General features: G+C 48.0%; 1 protein-coding gene and 1 long non-coding RNA gene across 2 annotated transcripts; both read right to left on the bottom strand.

The window, feature by feature from the left end:
* Positions 1-6,879: 6,879 nt before the first annotated feature.
* Positions 6,880-9,436, bottom strand: LOC111255905. The gene is made up of 3 exons (XR_002676052.1): positions 9,230-9,436; positions 7,463-8,325; positions 6,880-7,162 (listed from the first exon to the last, which is right to left on the bottom strand). It is a non-coding gene; the product is annotated as an uncharacterized LOC111255905 (long non-coding RNA).
* A 6,426-nt stretch (positions 9,437-15,862) lies between these two features.
* LOC101769875 lies at positions 15,863-18,345 on the bottom strand. The gene is made up of 3 exons (XM_014805757.2): positions 17,367-18,345; positions 16,885-17,241; positions 15,863-16,795 (listed from the first exon to the last, which is right to left on the bottom strand). Exons 1-3 carry the CDS (start codon positions 17,844-17,846, stop codon positions 16,166-16,168), a joined length of 1,467 nt encoding a protein of 488 aa, XP_014661243.1. The 5' UTR covers positions 17,847-18,345; the 3' UTR covers positions 15,863-16,165.
* Positions 18,346-24,032: the final 5,687 nt, after the last annotated feature.

The following is a 24,032-nucleotide window of genomic DNA, read 5'->3' on the forward strand; positions in this document are numbered from 1 at the left end:
GTCCCGCTCGATCCGCCTCCACCCCCGCCGCCCCTCCTCCTCCAGCCCCTCTGCCCCCGCCGGATCCATCCCGCCTCTACCCTCCTCCAGATCAACCCCGCCTCCGCCTCCTCCGGATCCACCCCACTTCCGCCCTTATCCGGATCCACCCCGTCTCCACCCCGTCGCCGCCCCTCCTCCACCTCCTCCGCCTAGTCCCACCCGCCCGAAGCCGCTGCCGCCCGTCGCCGTTCCGCCGGCCGCTCCCCGCCACCCCGATGGCCTCTGCCGTCGCTCCTCATAGCCGGTGAGGGGTGTGCAGAGGGGGGAGGGGAGTGGAGGCAGTAGAGGCTCGAAGGAGGAGGAGGTGGAGGAGGAGGAGGAGACGTGAGAGATAGAGAGGGAGGAGGTAGACGTGAGAGAGAGGAGGAGTTACCGGCACAGTGCAAATGAAAAAAAATCTAAGTCCTCGTGGTGTAGGGGGGCGGTGGCGGACGTTGGGTTCCCACCCGGTACTAAAGGCCCCCCTTAAGTACCGGGTGGAGGCCCCACCCGGTACTAGAGGGCCTCTGGGGTCTCCCAAACTTGAATCCGATACTAATGCTAACATTAGTACCGGGTCCAAAAGTGACTAGTACTAAACCTCGGGATGAAATGTCATTTTTCTAGTAGTGCACCTTCATAAATGAATGCATATATACATGGAAACATGAATATCCAAACAACGTGGGGCTTACTCTTTTTTTCAAGAAAAAAGAGCCTTCATTGTTTAAGTCAGGGAAGAGTTATAACCCTTGAGCACTAATTGCTCGATACACTCAGGAATACCTCCTAACCATACCGCTGTTGAGTTAACTCGGCGAGCGTGTTGACTTATGCGCAGCTGAATTTTAGCTTCTCTTTACATGTTGGAACTTAGTTTATTCTATCCTTGACATATACTCCCTTGCATATGTAATCCATGGAGCTGAACTTGATCGATCCCTTTCACCCGACGTCAAGCTTCTTATACATGTATTGTTATCTGATTCCAGGATAGTTGGACCTTAACTCCTTGCACAACCAACCTTAAACCTTCACAACAAAAGTATTTGATTTGGCTAACTCTAACCATTATGTATAGAATGCTACTCCCTCCGTACCACATTACTGTTTGATTTGATTTTTTCATGTACATGGATTTTGATATGCACCTAAATATACATTATGTCTAGATACATAGCAAAAATTATGTATATAGAAAAGTTAAAATGAATAGTAATTTGGGATGGAGGAAGTAGCTAGCGAACTTAAATCACTAATATCTCGTGTCTTTCGCCAATATTCTTGGATTGAAGATAACAAAGGAGGGCTCCATCATCGGCAAAAATAGAAAGAGATGTGATACGTCCGTCCCCGCCAGCTCTCACTCGTTGTTCGTCGTCAAAGTCCACTTATTCTGTCAAATATAGCTGACACACTTACGGAGACCAATTATTATTCAAGTCACCGTCACTTGTCTCGTAGTCCTGGACTCTGGTCTCTGCACGTCAATGCATATATTCCATCTCTTTTGAGCACGTTAGCCCTCGTTTAGTTCACTCCTAACTCCCAACTTTGACAACTATGCAAAAAGAAGATTCCCCATTACATCAAATTTACGGTACATGCATAGAGTACTAAATGTAGACGAAATTAAAAACTAATTGCACAGTTTTGTTGTACTTTGCGAGACGAATCTTTTAAGCCTAATTAGTCAATGTTTGGACAATAATTCACAAACATAAACGAAACGCTACAGTGTGCTACAGTACTGTAACAGTAATTTAGCACCTCCAAACTTTGGCAACTAAACAAGGCCTTCCGCTTCATTTCCTTCCCTTGATCCTTGGTGTTCCCTCTGAAATCTCCCTATATACAAGATCTTCGCATCTTCCATAAAATCAGTCCCTCTCGTGCATTCTTTACGATCATCGCTAGTTCAGCTTCAGTCCAAACTAATGGCGGGGAGGATTGTGAGTTCTGCGGTTGCCGAGGAGATGGTGACCCAAATCGTATCCAGCGTCCTCGACAAGCGGAAGCGGGGACGGGAACCGAGCGAGAAGGAGCGCCTGGAGCGGCTGGAGATGGCGCACATCAAGCTGGAGGCGGCGCTCGAGACCTCCGACAGGTGGCGAATCAGCGACGCGTCGCTGCTCCGGTGGCGCGGGAAGCTCAAGCGCGCCGCCCGGGAGTGCGACGACGCACTGCGCCGGAGCAAGCAGCTCGCCGTGGAGAACGAGGAGAGGCGGCGGCGGCGGGCGATGCGGATCTCGTCGTCCTTCCCTGCACGGCTCGCCCACGCCGCCAGGTCACTCCTCGTCGGCGACCGCAGCAGCAGCTTCAGCGACGACGACGACGACGGGTACGGCTGGAGCAGCAGCCCCGCCGACGTCCGGAGGTTCGAGTGGCTCGCGGACGGCGCCTCGGAGTTCCTGAGGTTCGTGGAGCTCGGCGGCACGCCGCGGCCACGGTACACGTTCTTCGACCCTCTCATCGCGCGCCTGCTCGCCGGCGACGAGCTCCGGTACAGGCTTGTCCGGGGCGGCCAGTACTACCTCTTCTGCGTCCGCCCCATATTCCTGGAAGGTCGCAGTGTAGAGGCGAAGCTCATCTTCATCTACGAGGACGACGACGCGCCGGAGAAGAACCTGTGCATCGGCTCCATGCTACGGCTCTCGGAGAGCACCGACATCGTCGGGATTACCATCAGGTGCCTGAAGCTGCTGGTCACGCCCCATTTCAGGTCCACGGCCGAGGCCGCGACCAGGGAGCTCGCGAACCTTCCGACGCAGGACTTCTCCTGGGTTCCCTACGCTGATTCCACTCACAAGGAGCATTGGAACAGCATCCACAGAGACATGAGCCAGTGGTTTCGCCCGGACCCGTTTTGCTGCAACCATCACCATGAGCCCTGCAGCAAGCACTGTGAAGGCAGCACAGGCACAATGGGGCTATCAGAAGTGTCTCTGGAATCAGTCATCGAGGTTTACTGGCAGTGCCAGATCCCACTGTCCGAGTACAAAATGCAGAGGAGGGCAATTCCTCAAGGTAGAATGTTTTCTTCCAAAGACACGCCACACCTGAAGCTTGGGCTCCTGTTCACACCCCATGGATCTTTAGGAGGCGTGATGCCGAAAGCCGAGTCCGCCGCGCTGGAGGTGATCGACGGCGAGGAGCAGCACGGTATGCACACGAACCTTACCCTGCAACAGTTGGACGAGACCATGCTCCCAAAGGCGCTGGAGTGTCTCTACCAGAAGGAAGAAGCAACGGCGTACCAGATACTCTGGAAATCCAATCATGGCGCGGCGTACCTTCAGGTGAAGAAGACTATGCCAGGGGGAAACGTGGGGAGAGACAACAGCAGGAGGTCGCTGATGCAACGGTATTATCGTCATCATCAGGATCCGAAGCTGGAGAGATGGACGCATGTCCTCACAAGCTTTCTGAAATTGTGGGTCGCGCGCGCACCTGATAAGCTGCGGTGTTCGATGGTGGAATGGTTGAAAAAGGCAAACGAGAAGAAATTGGCAGTTTTGCATTGTTAATTCCTTGAGAAATAGCCTGCTGCAACTCGGAGGATATGGTCTCAGAAACAAGAAGAGGATGGATGGTTTTGCTTCCTTTTTTCTTTTCCTTTTTTGCTTTGGCGTTGTGTTATTACTTAGTCCATCAATTCGTGCTTCTGCACGGACTAATATTTTTAAAAATCTATTGTATTTAAAGATTATTTAAAACTTAGACTCATAACTAATAACCAAAATTGTTTACCTATTACTCTCTCAATTTTTCAATACTTCAACATAATACTCATATAGATGTATACTTATACTTGTTCATTTTGTGACTTATTTTAATGAGTAATTACTCTATACAATTTTCCATCCACATTCACACTTTTTTTATTTTATATTGCACCTCCATACATTGTGTTTAGCATAAAAATCAATATTTTTCATCACTTGCACACGATTCGAGCCATGTGAGTGGCGCCGCCTCCATGCAGATGGGAAAATAGATTACTTTGGTGTCGTCGTTTCCCCTAGCTGCTTGTATTGACAGCGAGTAGCACCGGAGCTATTGGACTGGGTCTTGGTTACAATCGTACTTGGTGATACCCGAGGGTTTGAACTTTTCGAGTAGAGTTGTCCTCCTCACACGTCTTGAGAAGGCGGGAAACCCATCGGTATCATCTCCTGGGTGTTCGACTTCTTACTCATGCACGCGGCGCTGTCCATCGATGATGGTACAGGCGTCACGGCTGGCGTTGATCTTGTTGCGGAGCTCTTCTATTGGGTATTCAACCTCTGAGTTAGCCCCACAGTGGCCACAGCCTCCCGAGGGTCCTATCTGACTACCTTCAGCTCCAGCTTGGCTTGGTCTGGCGCCTTCAAGTTGACTTGGTCTGGACGGAGGGCCTCTATGGCTGCTATCATGTTGACTTCACTAGGATGGGGAGCGTTGGACTGACTGTATCGGCTTCTACTGATCGAGTTGTTTGTACGTGAGTTCCGCCAGTTTAGCCAACTTACGTACTTGTTCTGAGGCATCGCGCAGGTGATGAGATCAATAGACACGATGGTAGCTAGGAGAGTACGATGGTGACGCGTTTGAACTTCTTCAAAGGCGTTGTTCAGTTTTCTGATTGGTAGGTACGCTGCAAGGCGACGGTGGCGCTCTGCTCCTGCGATGTTTCTTGCTCATCGTCGAGTTCTTTGAGCTTTGGTCTCTTCTCCAACAATGTTGGCGGTGAGTTCATTCTGCGAGATGTCATCCGGGTGACGCTCATGTCACGGGTTTCTGGCCCGTTGCTCTTCTTCTCCGTCCTCTTATCCAGTAATGACGGCAAAGAGTTCTCGCTCTGGAGAATGGCTTCCCGAGATTGAAGTGATGACCTCCGTGTTGTTGCCTTCCTTGTAGATGAGCGACAGAGGAGCTCCCTCCTGATACAGGAAAGTGTCGAGGCAGGCGATGAGGTGCGAATCGTCATATTTGGCAGGAGAGGGTGGCTTCATGTTGGGCCAGTAGATGAATCTGCCTTGGGGAATTGATGTGATTATCAGGCCCTGCTGCGGACCTAATAAAGAAGTCTCCTCATCCGAATTCGACTAGTAGTGGACAGGGCAGCTTGATAAATAGTGGCCGCGCTGCAGAGTCCGAACGGGAATCGACTCAGGTGTTAGTATGACTTGCATGATGGTTTATGTGCCAGCTCGTGAAAGTCAATCTGACTGGCAAGAGAAGTCGAATTGAACTCGGACTCATCCCCGCAGCCTCTAACTAGGTCAAAAATTGAAAATTTGCCGAAATTCTTGACGAGATCCTCCAGAACTTGGCGCTGGAGCTTCATGGTTTGCTACTTCTTCACCAGGGTCGACGCAATGTGGTGGTGGGAATTTTCAGCACCGTCTGCGATGCCAACCTAGGAGCTAAAGACAAACGTCGCGCCTACTTCGAACGCGACAATTGGCTTGATGATGACTTAAGCCATCGAGTTTGCCAGTGGATTCTCGGTGAGTGCCCCTACTTAGCGCGCCAGATACCTGGCAACCTACCGAGGGTATTCCGAGGTAGTAGATTGGTTGGTGGGGGATCGCTGGATTTGGAACTCGAAGGTAAAAGTAAGGACACAAGACATAGATTTATACAGGTTCAGGTCGCAGAGTAGCATAATACCTTACGTCATATTTGGGGTGTTGTATATTGCGCCCTGCATTTGGGTGTTGTTTGGTATTGAGGATTTGGTCCTCTGTTGTGGTTCTATGAGGTCTTCGCCTACGGATCTAGGAACCCCTGCCCTCCTTTATATAATCCAGAGGGCGGGATTACTAGTCGGTTACAAGAAGAGATCCTAGTAGGATTACATGGTATGAGTCCTAGTAGGATTACAGGGGAATCCTAGTAGGAGTTCGTCTTCTTCCTTCCTTGCGGGTACTGAGGATCTATCCCCAACAATGTATAAATGGTCCATATAGTGACACTTATCCTGCGTATATACCTTAACTTAGTATTTCTGACATAAATAGGTAATTTAGAATCATATATTAGTTTACTTTTCGACACTTCTGCATGATGCGCATGAAGATAATTAAATTAAGATAGGTATTTACTTTAGGTTATTTTTAATAACGATGTACGTGGGTAACTTAGACACAAATTTAGAATGACATTTTAAATTATGTTTTAATATGATATGCATGAGTAAATTGGATCAAGATTATGCGGTTACTTTAGATTTTTTTTAGTGGCAGAGCTGGGTAATTTAGATATAGGCTTAGGATTTATTTTAGAAGATTTCCATAATGATAGTGGTGGGTAATTTTTTAGAAAATATAATATATCAATGATTATGATTTTTTAGAGTTTACAAGATTGATGTTTGATGTTTGTGATTTTGTGAGAATTTCTAGGATTTATCATATCTCATGAGAACAAATGCGGAGTCTCCAATGAAAAAACAAGATCACATGGCTGCAAAACTACTACCTTGAGCTACATCTCATTTTTTAAATATTCAGACACAATAATTATATAGATATATATTTATTATCTTCATCCGATTGTGATAGATTTTAGTGAGTAAGTACTTTATAACATTTTCAACTTTTCATTTTGCAACGCAAGTATGTGGTTAAATTAGTTTAATGAACCCTAATTTGAGCTGTAATTTTAACATAGAAATACATATTCTCATCACTTCCTCTATATCTTTATAAATGGCGACACATATTGTGGCAGAACCGTTCAGTTTAAAATGACTTAAGTACGCTGGTTAGACTTTGGGCATCTAACACGCCGCGTACTTGAATCAGTATAAACCCGATAGTCCATCGGGCGTCCTTAACTCACTCGAAGACTCCACATTACTGTTTCATCCATACATCCAAGATCTCACACGCAGGATCTTGTTACAGACATTACAGCTTTCAATAAATAATTTACAGCAGCGGATTATTACAAACCATAAGAGAGTTGCCTTAACATATAATACCAGTACCTAAGAGTGTTTAAAAACAAACCACTTCGCTTAAAGTCTGGGACGGTAACATTATAAAGCTTATTCAAACGAACGAGACTAAAAAGAAACACGTCGTGCCCACAACGTATTTCTCGTCTTCTGGAGTCCTTCTTCAAGCTTAGGCCATCTAATGACCTTCTTCAACTGCAACAGGATTACACAAACCCTAAGTACTAAAGTACTTAGAAAGACTAACCCATCAACGGAAAAGACTCAAGATATGCAAGGCTTTCTTTGGGTTTGTTGCTAACTCGAGATAAGCTAGCAAAGCTTACTAAGAGTAGATTCTTAGAACATCTTTTATTACATGTTGATTACTAAACAGCTTATATTTCAAAGTTTGGACTCCCAGCCAATATAAGCATGCTAACATCATACAACATTTATAAACATCATTAGCGAGCAACTTTACGATGATGGTCAGAGATCAAGTGGTATTCATACCTGAGAAGTGCGGCAATTCGAACCGATTACATCCTGCAGGAGATGGAGCTAATCACACGACACGTGTGCAACCTGTCAGATTGCACGTGGCAACTTTCTCTCCTTGGCTTCCGTCGCCTGAATTGAGCTCGCATAGCCCAAGGTCATGTCCTCATGTACATCATTGTCCGGTCAAATGTCCCATGAGTTAATGCCCATGACCCCGCCTACCAGTCCACGTCAAGCATGGCGAGTCACAGTTCAAACTTTGGCACCTTAGAAGTACGTCAGTTTACCAAGTCCCACATACCGGTATGCAATTAGTACGTTCAAAGCTTGACCTAAAGGCCACCAATCAAATGGGCCTTAGATCCATTATCCAGGTAGGACCAAACTTTCAACTTCTTCATCAACATCCAACATCACCTTTTATCATGAGGCCAATGTCTTACCCGGTCCTTCATTAAACAACTTGTTTTGCAATCTAACAAATTTTAGATGTTGTCCTTATGCAAGTAACAGGGAATTACCTGACTTCTGCGGCACTAGCAGATTAGACTTAACCTTCTATGACTTAACCTTCTATTCTTTCTAAACAGGTGGCAAAGATATCCTTAAAACAAGGAAGCTATGAATGCTTAAAAGGACTCCACTCAACTCCTAGACTTAATGCACAATCATGAAATATAACAATTTGGACTCGAATTAGCAAGGTTAAATACAATTAATGCACCGAGGCTTGCCTTGCTGCTCCTCAGGGTAAGCGGTCTCAACGACGAGTTCCGGGGTACCTTCAGGAACTTGCTCCACCACGATCACGTCCTCGCCTTCTAGGGTTGGCTCGGACGGAATCTCCACGTACTTCACTTCCGGCGGCTCTGAATCTATACGGAAAGATGCAATGAATGATAGGCAAGATAAAATAATCATCCTCTTAATTTTGTAAAGGCTAACCTATTCAAATAAGAGCTCCTTATATTTTTTTCCTAGAACAAAGGTTATTTAAATAATCAAGGAATAAATATAAATCAATTAAATGGATTCATCCTAATTTTAAAAGAGGTTTGAATAAAGGAAAAATAAATATTTTCCAATGACATTTATCATTTTTATTGCATCACACATGAAAATATGAACTCAAAAAAATTGATTTCATCAAATTTAGAGTTTTCTACAAATAGTTATGAATTATGGAAGTTCAAACCTACTGAAATGCATTTTCAAAACAAAACAGCCAAAACTTTGCACAAAACCCCCTGGCCTTCTTCTAATTCCCACCCACGGTCCCTGGGCTTCAAAAAAGGGGCGCCCGGCCTTGACCGTGGCTTGGCGGGGTTGACCGGCGGCGAACTCGCCGGCGGTGAGCTTCCCCCGCAGCAAGAAGCACATGGCCCGACCTAACACAGCATGGATCATCCTCTGGTAGCGCTATTGGCGCGGGACGGAGACTATAGGCGGCTCGCGGCTGCGGCGGCGGAGCGACGCGCAAAGCGGCGGTGGCGCAGCAGTTCCGGCGACACGGCGGCAAAAACCTGGACGAGGACTACACCTAGCCCACCTACGCGAGTTTGCGCACTTCCCCCGCTTGCTCTAGTCCCCCGCGCGAGGCTTTAGCATGTCCGCCCCCACTGGCGACCATGGCGGCGGTGCGCTTTGGCTAGGGTTGGGCGTTCCGGCCGCCCTATCCAGTAGCTATTCCAACGGGAGCGCGCACCACTATCTACGAGCTCCGGTGAGCTCGTTTTGGTACTTATCCGGAGCGGAGAAGGTCGGAAAGGGGGTCCTCACCGTGGGGTGTTGATGGCGGGCGGCGGAACAGGGAAGAGGTCACGGCGGCGCTGTGGTTGCTGGCGTCGGGCGAGGAGTGGATGGGGGTTCTCGGAAGGGTGTCACGGCACGGCGGGTGAGAGGAATTGGGTGGAGATGGCTTGACGGCGGCGGAATCGGTAGCGAGCTCTGGCGGTTGCACTTCGGCGGAAAGCAGAGCAAATGAGCGGATGACGACGACGGCACTGTAAAGATTTGAAATCATTTACCGTTATCCGCCCGGCCACCTCCTGCTTGTTTACTTGCTGCTAGCCTCGTCGCTCGATGGCGCGTGGCAGCGTGCAGAACTTACCGCGGCGGCCAGCGGCGAACGGCGGTGCTGCTACGGTTTTACTGCTGTTGCTTGAGCTCCAGTACACAGAATTCTTTCTCAAGAAAATTTCGTGAAAACAAAACACGATCTCTCCAAGAACCAACAAACAAAAGTGTAGATGAATCATAGGGCTATAAGTGATAGATAGGTATTTTGTTCAAAGGATCCACGGTTTGAGAGATCAAGAGCTCTGAAATTTCGCCCATGAACTGAACACCCCGAGTTTCAGTTTCAGACATCCAACTGAAATTCTGCCTCTCAAAACAGCATAAAGTTCAAATTTTGAGCTTCAAATAAAATACTCAAATTCCATTTTCTACGAACCACATATAGTTCAGAGTGTTCTATACACATTCTACTTAAAATTTCAGGAGAACATTTTCCAAAGTTGTTATATGGAATCCTTTTAAAACAGCACTCAAACATGGGTACTTGACCACATTTGATTCCTTTCCCAAATCAAGTTTAAATTTAAAAATTCAAACTGTATTTGAATTTAATCCACTCCATTTGTCACATCTGATCACCTTTTTGACTCAATTTGACCATGGTTGACTTAGTCAACCCTCTAATTCAACCTTGTTTGACCAAGTCTTCTTTTCCATATTTTTCTCTTTTCCTTTTTATTTATCCTCGTTAATGCTTAAGTAAGGTTTAGTTCATTGTAAACACCATTGGTGTTACACACATCATGTGTATATACCTTGATTATTATATCATATAGCAATAGTGTAAGAAATAGATGATTTGCAATCACATATTGGTGTATATTTTTAAGTATGGTGATTTAGATTCAAATTTTGGGGTACCTTATGTTATTTTTAATAATGGTATACATGGGTAATATAGATGCAAATTTAAGGGATCATTTTAAGTTACTTTTTAAGTATTAGTGGTGGGCAATTCACATATTGGTGTATATTTTTAATTAAGGTGATTTGGATTCAAATTTTGAGTTACCTTATGTTATTTTTAATAATGGTATATATGTGTAGATGCAAGTTTAAGGGGTTATTTTAAGTTATTTTTTTATTAGTGGTGGAAAATTTAGTTGGAAATTTAGAGGGTTATTTTAAATTATTTTTTATAATAGTATAAGGGGGTAATTTTGATGAAGATTAGGGGTTACTTTAGTTTATTTTTATATATGACAGAAGTGGGTAATTTAAATATAGATTTAGGGGTTACTTTAGACTATTTTCATAATGGTATAGGTGGGGTTACTTTAAATTATTTTTGAAGTATTACTGGTGGAAAATTTAGTTGCAAATTTAGGGGGTTATTTGAAATTATTTTTATAATGGTACAAGTGGGTAATTTTGATGAAGATTAGGGGTTACTTTAGTTTATTTTATATAATGGTAGAAGTGGGCAATTTAGATATATGTTTAGGGGATTACTTTAGGCTATTTTCATAATGGCATAGGTGGGTAATTTTTTTAGAAAACATAATAAATCCAATGGTTATGATGATTTGAGTTTACCGATTGATGCCTAGACGTTTTGCTTTTTTGTGAGAATTTTTTGGATTTCTCTCTTTTTCTAGAGTCTCAGGTGGCTTCACCTGGAGACTTCAAAAAAAACCTCCAATTAGTAATAGTAAGATTATTCTCTTTCTCTTTTCTCTGCACTCTCTTCTTGTGATAAGTTGTACAATCCCCATGCACCACTATTCACTTTGTGCAAAAAAAATTCTTCAGAATTACTCACATCAACAAAATTGAAGAGTTTAAAATTAGAAAGTAGAACTGAAACCATGAGTGGCATATATCCATGGCCAACATAACAACCAAAACCGTGTAACACGCGAAAAGGTTGTCTTATTATAATTCTGAATGGGTCAGTGGGAAAGCATGTGCAATGATAGGAGAATGTTTGGTGCATTCAAATCTTCAGGGTCTCAATCTAAACTCTAAAGCCAAAACGACAGAAAGCAGGGAGAGAGGATGCCTTTCCATTGTCAGCTTCAACGTTAAAGATTGGAAGGTAAGTAAGGATACCAACCAATTTGTACTGGAAGAATGTTCATCTTCAAGAAGACATACGAAAAATGTGGTAGCGCTGTTGACTCTTCGTGACGCAATGTCACCGGCAGACTGCTTGCTTAATTGAAGAAAAGTTCGACAGGAAGACCACAGGCAAGTGCGAAACACTACTAAAGCAGATTTAGATATCCTTTTGGTGGGAGAAAAGCAGATTCAGATATTCCAATCAAACGCAATAAGGCAAAGCAGCAGGAAAAATGAACAAAGAGCAGCCTCGATTGCTTCCTTCTGATCGAACATGAGCTAGAAACCTGCCAACCTCGAGAAGCAAAATGCTTGCAGATCTCTAAATTATATGTAAAGTTGTAAAAACCCATTGTCTGAAAGGAAATTAAATGACCTTTGATAATTTTGTTGTAATCCTCGCCTAATGAAGCCGACTCATACTTTTCTTAGTGGGGCCTCAAACCTTGACTTAGTAAACTTTAGGCTGGAGCAAATAATCTCAGCCCTTCTTTTAAGGGAATATAGTCTCAGTTGGGCTAGAGAGATTTAGAGATGGTTTCACCTAGTCGGCCCAACAAGGCTGGGTTTGGGCTCGGTAGCTCAGCCTAATTGACTGCAACAATTTTTTTTCCTAAGCAAAAAATATACTTTTTTTTACTTTGATGACGTCGGTACACAGATGACTAATTTTTTTCGATGAAAAATAACTCATTATGTTCATCTGGGAGGGAAAAGTCTCGGTTTTCAACTATTCAAGATAGAGCAGCAAGAAAAACAAATATTCACAAATAGTGACATATATTTGAACATATGCATGCTATCACAGAATTAACAAACTCACCATAATAAACTGTTCCTTCTTTTGCAGCTAAAATAACACTCTTTGTGGGACAAAATTTGAAGTCTAAAAGAACACTTATTTAGGGACAGACAGAGTACAGCATACAGTATGGAGCATGTACTGATTCTGGTGATTTTGGCATTACACTGTAACATAAAGTGATCTGATTTGCATATTAAATTGTACATCCATGAGAAAACATAGGGTATCTCTAGTACAGAGCATGCACGCTGCCTAAATGCTTGGCCCCCTGCCTCATCACTGTGCAAGAAGTATTTGGTGAAGGCAGGGTCCATCAGTAAACGGCCTGACACTGGCTGCGAATCCATAAGGGAATCCAGCCAGAGGCTTAACATATTTGATGGTGGTAACACTGCATAAATTGGAGCTGGTCCCCAATGCATAAAACAATAGACACCTCCAGCTCAAGCTTGGCAGTGCCAGAGCCAATCTGTTCCCAGTGCCACATTGTTTTCACCAACCCATTTTGTTTCTCTCATGAGACCATCAGTAGAATACAAGACACTATAACAAATCTCAAGTGTGATCCGTTAGAGAGAGCCGATGCCCCAGATGCCAATCCAAAGCAAAGACTGCCAAAAAGAACTCTACAATCCGACAGGGTGGATAGTTAACTAAAGCCAAGAAGATCAAGATCTACCTCCTCTCTTCTTTGTTATAAGAAACAAAGGAGCATGAAAAGAGCAAACGCATCAAAGGGAATGGATCGATCGGATCTTCGTACCGACACTTCGAAAGCCGCAAACGTGATAATCAATTGGAAAATTGGGCACTTGCCATGATGAAATTTGGATCCGGTTCAGCAGGAAGAGTTACTTAAGTCAGCAAATGTTTTGTCCCGGCCGGCCCCATGGAAAACTATCTAGGGATGCTGATACGTTCTGATGCATTCAGAGTTCACATGATATTTTCTCCAGACCAAATTGTACTATACAGATACCGGGTTCTTTGGCTAAACAGAATGGTTCAGAGTTCAGAGTTCAAACTGTCACATGACAATGACATCTCACATCCAATTTCTTGATTTTTGGGGTATTGCTCAATACTATGTTGGAGCTTGTTGGGTATTTACATTTTTCGTGTCCTGACAGGTGAGCTAATCAAATCGCTGCACTGCACTGTATGTTTTTCCTCATTGTATGCAATGATGTGCATAGGATCGAGCACATTTTGTTCTCCTTTTCCTTTTTCGAGAGGAGCGATTAAAAGTATACAAGATGATAAAGAAGGGCAAAGTGCGCGATTTGAAACGATGCACGAGGGTATCAAAAGGAGAACACCAACGTGAGATGGATAAAGAAGAGGAGGAGGGTGAGGCTAGAATAGTGCTACTAGGCCATGGTGAATTGGTGATGACCCTGATAGGTGATGATGATTTTGAGCGGGAAAAGCCAGAAAGGAAGCTGACCATCGCCAAATGAGCGAGATGCCATACGGATTACTGAGGAGGATACGCACAATCCACGTAAAGGTTATTTTGGTGCTACCAAAGGTTATATAGACACCATTTTTAAGACGGTAACCTTTTTCGATTCGTATGAGAATCAAATTGTTTCCTATGAACTTTTCAGCAATATTATCCTAAAACCCGGCTTCCAGCATCGTTCATCTAGTTTTTTTTTTCATATCGTTCATCTAAGATTTTGAGGCACAGCACTGTACGAGTCCACACAGTGACCCCGAAAGCTAAGGATTTTAAGTTTTTAACAAAATCAAATTTTTAGTACACTTATGAAGTCATGCATCCGGAATGATCCAGCCGACAAGATATGATCATAGGCACCGTACACCCGACCAAGAAAATAGTGGCCGTTTGGCACCAGTCTGGCATCGGTTCAGTTCAGTGATCTGCATAGCTAGCGTTTACCAAATACTACTAGTGCCGTGGTAATAGCTTCTGCGTTCTGTTTTATGGGAAAAATAAATGCAAGAATCTAGCAGAAATGTTGTTTTTTTCTATTGCACGTATGCTGGTTAGCACGGCCCTGGCACTGGCAGAACTGTGAGGAACTGAGCACGGCTCCACGCTGCCCTGTTCCGCCCACGTCTGCGTGACGAGGCAACATCGGCAGAGATGCCAGTCGGACAGGGTCTGGGCCGCTCGCTGCCCTCTGCTCCAAGGTCACGGCAGTGTTTCGTGTGTGTCCAACACTAGCATCAGCCATGTGAAGGGCACGGTGTCGTTTCTGTTGGGCCTTGTTTAATTCCACCTTTTCTCAACTTTAGCACTATGTAAAAAAGAAAATTTTTCATCACATCAAATTTGCGGTACATGCATGGAGTACTAAATATAGACGAAATCAAAAACTAATTGAGCCTAATTAGTCAATGTTTGAACAATAATTCACAAATACAAACGAAAAGCTACAGTTACGCATTTATGACAAAATGCAAACTTTACCACTCTCAATTTGAAAACTAAACAAGGCCTTCGATGTTTTCTGCAGAAATGGCTTCTGATTTCTGAAGAGAGGTCACCGCCTACGCCCTACGGAGACTTGCGACAGTGGTACTGTGGTAGGATCTCTTTTACTCGCGTACAACCATGACCCATCACATTTCACATACACTTGTGCACTTGAGACTTGACCATGAGCCTGGGATGAAAAACATGTACTGCAAACAGAAATGGGAACATCAGCGGCCACTGCACGACCCAACAGACTTTTATCTTCTAGAAGACCGCCATGCCCCTCCCCTAGCAAGGCCGCTCTCTGGAGGTCGTTGGTCAATAAAGGCAGACACGTAAAAGGTCATGCTCTTCGACAGCACAGCCGCATATGCCACCACTACACACACACAGACCTTGCCTGCAAGTGGGGCCCACACATCCCTACGGCCGGCCATGCCAATGTGCCATGCCTCTGTCTGTCAACTGTCATGATGCATCCATGGCAATGAAATGAGCAAGCACCAAGCAGGGACAAGGTACACTGGGAGGTGGCCGGGCATGCCATTGCCAGAGAGGAAAAGATAAGAGGTCACCTGATCTACCACTGTCTAGTGACCTCAGCATCCAATGCTAGCTACAGCCTACTGTGTGTGCTAGCTGGGGTGAGTGATAGCTTGGTTGGTAGCGGCATTGCCCTGGCCTGGCTACGGTCCAAAAAGTTTGTTCTGGCACGAGAACCTTGTTGGTTAACTTGCAAGCAATGCTCTCTCCCTCTCTCTCTAGCCACTACAAGGAATGTGGCAAGTAACTCTCACAAGTACCTGGAAAAGGAAGGTAAAGATACTTGGTTAGTTTCTAAGCAAAACCTCGGCAACCAGTTGATGTACATGTGTACTGGTTTCCTTCCCCTGCCACCAAGCCATGGAAGCAAAGATCGAAAGCAAAACATACCAACCGGCTTGAAAACCTCCCCTAGGCGCCTACACATACTGTGTGGCGTAGAAGAGCAAGAATCACCCATTCCAACGTGTCAAAATTAGGCAGAAAGATCTGATAATGTTATGCTTGTGTCAATTCTTAAATTCTTGCAAAATGTTACAGTACAATTCAACATTGGGAGTTTGGGACATAGTGAGGAGACTCTTTGCTGCTCATCTGTACAGAATACAAGCCACTAGGAGATGAAGTTAGTATTTGAGAAGAAAGATTCGGTTTCTAGTACTATGAACAAATTGGATTGCTGGATTTTTTTTATCTTCCTAGCTACTTATCTGCTTAGCTAATCTTCACTCTTCATGGATCCAATCGACTAAAATGATGATATCTCCCGCTCCTCACATCACATTTCCACCGTCCAGTGGATCCTGTCCCCGGCGACCGCGTCGCGCCGCGGGTGCGCGCGCTCCGCAGCGGCGACGCGCGCGGGGTGCACGGCGCCGGCCTTGCCGCCGCGCGGCGGGAGCTCGCAGTGGGGCTCGCCGGCGGAGCCGCGGCGGATGTCAGCGGGCGGGATGAAGCAGTCGGTGGAGAGGCCCGGCACGTTGAACGCAGCCTCCTGGATGGTCCAGGCCTCCTCCATGCGCGTCTTGGTGTGGCTCATGGCCGTCTCGCCGAACCGGAACAGCGTCACGGCGGAGCGCCCCGCGTGCGCGATCGCCACGCCGTCGACGGCGCGGTAGTCCTCGAGGAAGGAGCTGATGGTGGTCTCCCAGTAGACGGCGTCGCCGCCGGCGTGCGGCTGGATGCGCGTCAGGTGCGAGTCCTCCAACTGCGCAAGCAGGCCCGTGCGCTGGCTGAAGTAGCCGAAGAGCACGTGCCGGATGATCTCCGCCGGGCCCTCGCTCCGCTGCCGCAGCGTCTCCGCGTCCGCCGACAACTTCAGGATGAAGCAGTCCTCGCCGGCGACCTTCCTCTCGCCCACGCACCGCGCCTCCGCGAACAGCCTCGCCGTCGACAGCGGGTCCAGGCCCTGCAACATACGCACGATTTGTTCAGTTGGCACCGACCGCAGAGGCAATGTGCGCCGAGAGGGCTCGTCGGATCAGAAATGCGACCGACCTGGAGGGCACGGCGGAGGGGGCGGACGGGGCCCTTGGCGGCGTGGGCGCCGAGCCACGGCGTGTGGCGCCAGACGAGGCGCCCGTTGCAGCCGGCGCGGACCTTGCTGCCGCCGACGGCGAGCTCCACGTACCACATGTCCGGGGACATCTGCCAGAGCACGAACCCGCCCTGCTCCACGGCGGAGGCGGCGGCGCCGGAGCCGCGGTTCTTCACCACCCGGGTGGCCGTCTCGAACTCCGACGCCACCATCCGCACCTTCCCCATCGCGTACGCGTTCCGCACCGACCGGAGCACCTTCGCGCCGCCGGACGCCGCCAGGTACTGCTGCAGGATGTACTGCGCCGACGAGGACTCCTGCAACAACGAACACCAGATCGAGCGCCGGCGGCAGCGTCAGAATCCAAAAAGCTGCCGCATTTGCGGAGGCGAAGCTCGCGAACAGAGGAGATCCAATCCAAGAAGCCGAGATGTGTACGCACAATGGGGGCGCCCTTGACGGAGAGATGCGGCAGCGGCTCCGCGGCGGAGGCCGAGACGGGCGCCAGCGGCGCGCCCATGACGCCGAGGAGGAGGCGGAGGTCGGAGCGGCGGAACGACCCGCTGCCCCCGTCGCCGCCGCCGGCCATCAGCGGGGCACGGGCCAGGTGGCCGCGCACCCACTGCCCGAACCCGTCTCGCCGTCCGGACTCCTCACCGAACGCGTCGTCCTCGGACACCTCCGGGCCCTCCATGAGCGGCGCCAGGACCTCGCCGCCCGGCCGGAGGCTGCCGGAGTGGGCCACAAACTGCTCCGGCGCGTACTGGGCGAGCTCCTCGGGCGTCGGGGCCTCCGCCGCAGCAGCAGCCGTCTTGCGCGTGCGCGGAAGCAGCGACTTCCCCCGCGACCTCGCCGGCGAGAGGCCCCGCACCACCTCCCCTTTGAGCGCCGAAAAGAACCCCTGCCTCCTCTCCTTCTCCATTGCTCCCGGATCCCGAAAGAAATGGCGATTAGTTAGCAGTGAGGGAAGATTTGCATCAAGAGAGTGGAGTGCAGACGTGCAGTGCAACGGGGGGAGGAAGGAGCTGAAGCAAAGCGCAGCTCGATGACAAGCGAGGGGTTTGGGGTTTGTGACTGGGAGCTTGGGAGCTGGGAGTGGAAGAAGAGAACAAAAGATAAAGGAGGGTGGGGACGCAGAGGAAGCCGTTTTGGGGCGAGCGGGCAGTGAGATCGCAGGCCGAAAGCGAAAGGGAAAGCGGCGAGGTGGGATGTCGGGATGCCGGGGTAAGAGACGAGCTGCCAAGGCAATGGTTGCTTCCAATAGGATTTCGATGGAAATCTACCTTACCAGAGAGGGATCCGGCTTGTGTTTACTTATGGATTGGAAGGGATTACTCTCTGCAATGTTATGGGAGAAAACCTGAGTAGCAATAGGAGGAGATGCAATTAGACATTTTTTTACGTTAACAAAACAACTAGGAGTAGTTCATCAGCACATTCTTATCCATAGAGCTAGCAATAAAACAAACAGTACTTCAAAAAATCAAAACTAAAGGGAAAGCATTCTCCCTTTACCCAGAGGGACCAGAGAACCCTCTGTAATCCGTTGGTACGTGAACGGACAATGGTCCTCTCCGCATGGTTGTCTTAGCCTCTGTATTTGTCTTACAAAGAAGGTTACAAGTATTAGGCTAGTCTTAATGGAAGTTTCATAGGAGTTTCATGAGCAATAAATTTGTTGCCACATAAGCAAAATTGCTGATTTGATAAGGTCATTATAAGGGGAGTTTAATTAGGAGAGGAAGAAGTTTCATCACCATGACACTCAACCGGCACAGTTACAAGTTTATCAATATTGGTAACTGTACCATAAAACTGTGCACTGAGACTAGCGTTAGAAGTTTGTGAATAACTTTTGGGTCCACGGCTAAACAAAATTGAAAATATACTAGTTTTACGATATACTAATTTCCAGAGGATGGTGAAAGATTTATTTTTCCCCCGGAATATGCGAGCAGCCTTCACCCTCATTGTTGTGATGGGATGTAGTGTACTGCACATTGATAGTTTTAACACCTTATGGTGAGTGATAACCTGATGGAGTGTTTGATTTGAGGATTAACCATGTCTAGCATGGGTTTTGTTCAGCAAGAGACGAGGATCGAGTCGTGGATCTAATACTTTTCGAGCAACGAAAGTTGGCTCCTATGGCTCGGCGAGAGACACAATAGCTAGACTTGCGAGCTCGGTGTTTGGATCGGATATTTGCAGACCGGTCCCTCCAGCAAACCAACCCACGTTGTTCTTAAAAATGCGTAATGCCATAGAGTGAGCCGCAACTATTTCATACATGTTCCCATTTGAAACCGAACCGTCTAATCATCTCGACCATTGGATTGAATTGTTGCATATAACGCCATGTTTTCGCACGAACCAGGCCGGCCACTCCTCATATGCTTCTACCTAACATTTGACTCCTCGTGCCAAAACTAGGCTAATATTAGGTCCAATGTATACAAACAAAGTGGTGTATTAGAATCTCATTATTAGGCTTTGCCCTTTGTTGCCATGCTTTGAAGCCTTGAAGCCTGAAAAGCCCGCATTCCGGTAATGGGAGCCCCGTCAGCCCGTCAGAGACACGGCTGGTGGGTGGTGGTTGAGGGCGCGCGGCTAGCTCGATCAGGTTAATTAGCCTGTCGCGCGTCGTCCTCCCGCGGCGAAGCACTAGGCCGCCGGAGCCACGCCCCCTCGGCACTTGGCACTCACTTGGCTTAATTTTAACGCGCACGCACTTGATCAGATCGCGGATCGGCCGGCCGAGGGAAGAAGTGAAAACGCCGGGACAGCTAAACATGCACGCTCTTCTGTTCCGTGTAGGGGCCCTGTTTGATCATCGCAGAAGGCACGGCCAATTTGCATTGGCCGTGGCCCGTGGCCCGTGGCCCGGCCGTGAGGTCCGCGGCCTCGGCGCCGGGCGCGACCGGGGCACGTGAGCGCGAGGAGCCCGGCCGTCGCGCGTGTGATCTGCGTGCGTAGTGTGCTGCCTCCAAGCTCCAACTCGCCCGGCTGTAAATTAGCCTGGAGGGCGCGGGTCGGTCGCCCGAAGCGCTTAAGCCTCTGATCTCTGATGGTGTACGGTAATCGGCGGACTCGATCGATCGGTTGACCTTTGTCCGCGCGGCTTGGCTTTTGATGAATGCGCTGTGCAGCACTCGCTCGGTCGACGGTGTCGTTGAATGCAAGCTGCTGGGACTACGACTTACCTGAAAGTAAAGTATATCAGGGTAGGTGTACGTTGCGATAAACACACACCAGCTGTGCATACGGTAAAGGATGAACTCATGAGTGTCAGTGTCACTGTGCAGGTACCTTTTTCCTTTTTTAACCCCTAGCACAGAAAAGGCGATGGCTCTCCTCTCCATCCGTGCAGCGAGCGAACACGCATGTTCATGGCCCGACCGGAGCTCTGCAGGGATCGGCAGGGCCTTGCAGTGAAGTGAAGTGAATTGAAGCAAGCTAGCTAGGTTGGCCGTCATCACCGGCCGGTGGGTGGCGGATCGGATCACGGCCGGAGATAGAGCAGTTACAGTTACACACTTACCCGCCCATAATTATGGGAGGGGGAGCCAGCCAACAAATCGCCCGGAGATCAATTCGCTACAGCGATCCTGATCGATCGACCGCTGCATGTCTGCATGGATGGCCATGCGATGCATGCATGCATGGTCCCGTGCGTGTGGCTACGAAGCAGCCAATACCTTGCCTGGACCAGCAGCAGATGCATCGGCAGATCTGGTGGCGACGGCCCCGGACGACGGCGTTCATTTCCGCTGCGTGCAGAAATGCAGCCACGGCTGCTAGTGTTCGCCAACGTGGGGCGTCAGTGTCGCTGCCCCGGCCGGAGTAACTAGTAGCGTGTACAGGCAGGGTGCACGCTTAGGACCCGTTTGGATCAAGTTGGATTTTCATGATTCAAAACCTATAATCCGGAGCTCCTCCGAATTGGTTAGATTCTAGCTCAAATTTCAGAATCTAGATTTTGGATTCTGTGAATTTCAAAAGATCCTCGAGGGTTGATTTTGGAATCAGATTTTGAAATCTAAGAATCCAAATAAGTTCACCTAAATTTTATCTAGAATTCAGATTTTGAAAATCCATCCAAAATCTAGATTTTCAGAATCCATAATCGGATCCAAACGGGACCTTATAATCCTACAGAGCAGCGCGTACCCTAATTTCCGGAAGAGGACAGCCGCCCGGTCCTGTAGCTTGTTTTCCTGCAGCTGTGCTCTGCAGCCTCTGCTTACCAGCGGCGATACAGGATCGATGTCTGGATGATGCACGCATGATGCGCTGCGGAGCGGACATGTACGTGCGCACATGCTCCACCGGGACATGCTCTGCCATCTGCTGCTGCGGACCGATCTCGAGCACTACTACTGTTCCTGCTGCGTGCCAGGAGGCCTGATCATCGCGTCCTCCAATTAATACGTGCGCGCGTGCTCTTATCCCCTGGATCGCAATAGTGGCGTCGCCGCCCGCGCCCGGCCCCCGTGTGAGACGATTCCTCCGGGTCCCCGGGGCCATCCCCCATCGCAGGGACGATGCATGTGGCGGCTCTGTACGTCCGACCCGGTTCGCCTTCCCGCGTTGCTCCCCGCCGCCGCCGCCACGGGCGCCATGTGAGCGCCTGGGACGCGCGGCGGTAATAACCCTGCTACGACTGTCCGGAAAGAGAACATTGGCCGATCGATGTCGCAGCAGAGCCATCGATCGATGGGTAAGGATCGGGCTGGTCGGTCGTGGCCGTGAGGCATGGCGATCTTTCAGTGTCGTATGAGCCGATCGAGTCCCTTTCAGCACGGGTCGTTCGGTTCGGCGGATGGATGGATAGTGACGCGCGCCATGATTAGTAGTGCTCCAGTGGAAGAGGAGTCCCACTTAGCGTTCGCGTGTGCCTGTCGTGCGTAAATACCACATGCTCCCTGCGCTGGACGTGGCGCCGGATGTGGCCGTCGCTTGCAAGCTCGTGCGCGCGCTTTAGATCTCCAGCTCCTCCGACACGGTGCATCTCTCTTGTCCTGCTGCATGCAGTCTCTTAGTCTCTTGTACCGGCGAAACAAGAACCAAAAGATGAGTGGATCAGAGATACTAGGAACTACAAAATGAGGTGCGCAGCACATATTGTTCTGAAGATTATCTCTATGCTAGTTTGTACTCCTTAGTAGGTAGTATTGGTCATGGCTGCTTCATGAAAATGAAAACGGAAAGCTCCCCGCACCACCTGATGACAACGAATTCGACGAGGACACGGACATCTACATGATACGCATGATGAGGTTCCTGGGGTAGCTGCTGGTTCATTGCAAGCAGAGAAGAGCGCGTAGCGTATAGAGATTTGTCCTCGATTACCGCCCCTACGGCTGCAGCGTTTTGCCCTTTGACGCAAAATTCCCTTTGGAATGCGGTAAAGAGGGAGGAGGGGCAAAGCCAAACGGGCAAAAAGTGGTAAAAGGGAGGAGCCCGAGATCCCAAAAAGAATGGAAGCTCTGGCCAGTAGCCAGCCTTTGGCATGTGTTGTGAGACCACCCATCTGACCATCTGATCCGATTTCGGTCGGGCCGCAGTGCGGGATGGATCGTCGGCGGATGCTCGATGCGCCGTCAATGGGTTTTTCACTTTTTCCTGTGGGGTTGAAACTCTGAGATCAGGATGCCGTGCGTTCATGCTTCTGGCGTGACAGCTGCTTCTGTTGGAATGATGGGCCTGCATGCGAATCCTCCTTGCCGTCCTGATCCCGGCGGCTACAGTAGAAGCCGGTGCTGCCACTTTGCTCGTCCATCTGTGGCAGCAGCAGACTGCAAATGCTTTGGGGTGGTGGTTTGGGGCCACACTGCTACTGGGGAAAGAACTAGGATGACGGGCCGTCGTGAACCGGGGAAAGAGCCCGGAGATTCCAGCCCATGACGGCCCAATAGGTCGGTCTCCTAACGGCCATTTCTTCTTTGTTTTCCCCTTTTGTTTATTTTATTTATTTGCTGTTCCATTTTTTATGTTCTCCCCATGACCAACAACAGTTTTTCCTCCGCTCAAAAAACAAGAGTTTTTCCTTCATATTTTCAAGGGCTTAAGTCTTCGCAGCGTTTCTTAAAGACTATACGTTAGCAACTGAAAAGACATGAGCAAACTGTTTCGAATGCACGCAATCGGGTAGAGCAACCAAATGCACGACATGCAGCTTGTTGCTAGGCAACATGACATCGCATAAGTTCCAACATCTCTAATTGGGTAACACATTTGAACAGATTGGGTATTTCGTAGAGCAGTAGACTAGTCGAGCTTCTCAAGCTTCTTCTGAAATGGTTGGTGTCCTCCCCTGGCTGCTGCTGGAAGCCTCGAAGGAGAGGAGCTCTCTGCCAAACAGCCAGCCCATTAGTCTTGCAGATTCAGGCCTTTGTCTCTGGGCTGAAAGTTTCCTTAGGTACTACACTTAAAATTTGGGCTAATGCTCACCAAGGGCCTGGTCGAATGCCTTTTATTCTACGGCAAGACGGGCTACCTGAACTAACTAAGATTTCTTCGGCCCAATCGATGCACACGTAGTAAATCGGTAATGCTAAGACTCTGACGTTCGGAACCCTACGAAAATCAGACGCCTCAACTATTATTTCCACATGTTTCACAATGAATATTGTATGAAACATAGTGTTCATGTTACGACGGGAATTTTCTATCCTGGAGTCGAACAACGTAGTCATTTTTTCGCATATTTTTCAATGTTGCAACTATAGATTTTCAATGTTGCATATATTTTATTTCGATGTTGCAATGTTACGACGGGAATTTTCTATTCTGGAGTCGAACGACGTAGTCATTTTTTTACATATTTTTCAATATTGCAACTATAGATTTTCGATGTTGCAGATATTTTATTTCGATGTTGCAATGGACGTCCGAACGTTAGCAGTGCTATGAAACAGGAAAGCTTCGACATATGTTCTGCTGCTTCAACAGTGAAGATATGACACATGGCTCATCACTCATACTGGCACACTAGGCTCCGATCGACTACTACTAGGTTGACTAGTCCGCCACTTCTACATGAGTTCCGTGCACGCATCCACCACACGAAACAACAACGACGGTTTCTTACCTGGCTGGCGAAGAC

The sequence above is a fragment of the Setaria italica genome, chromosome IX, assembly GCF_000263155.2.
Source record: "Setaria italica strain Yugu1 chromosome IX, Setaria_italica_v2.0, whole genome shotgun sequence".
Taxonomy (NCBI): Eukaryota; Viridiplantae; Streptophyta; class Magnoliopsida; order Poales; family Poaceae; genus Setaria; species Setaria italica.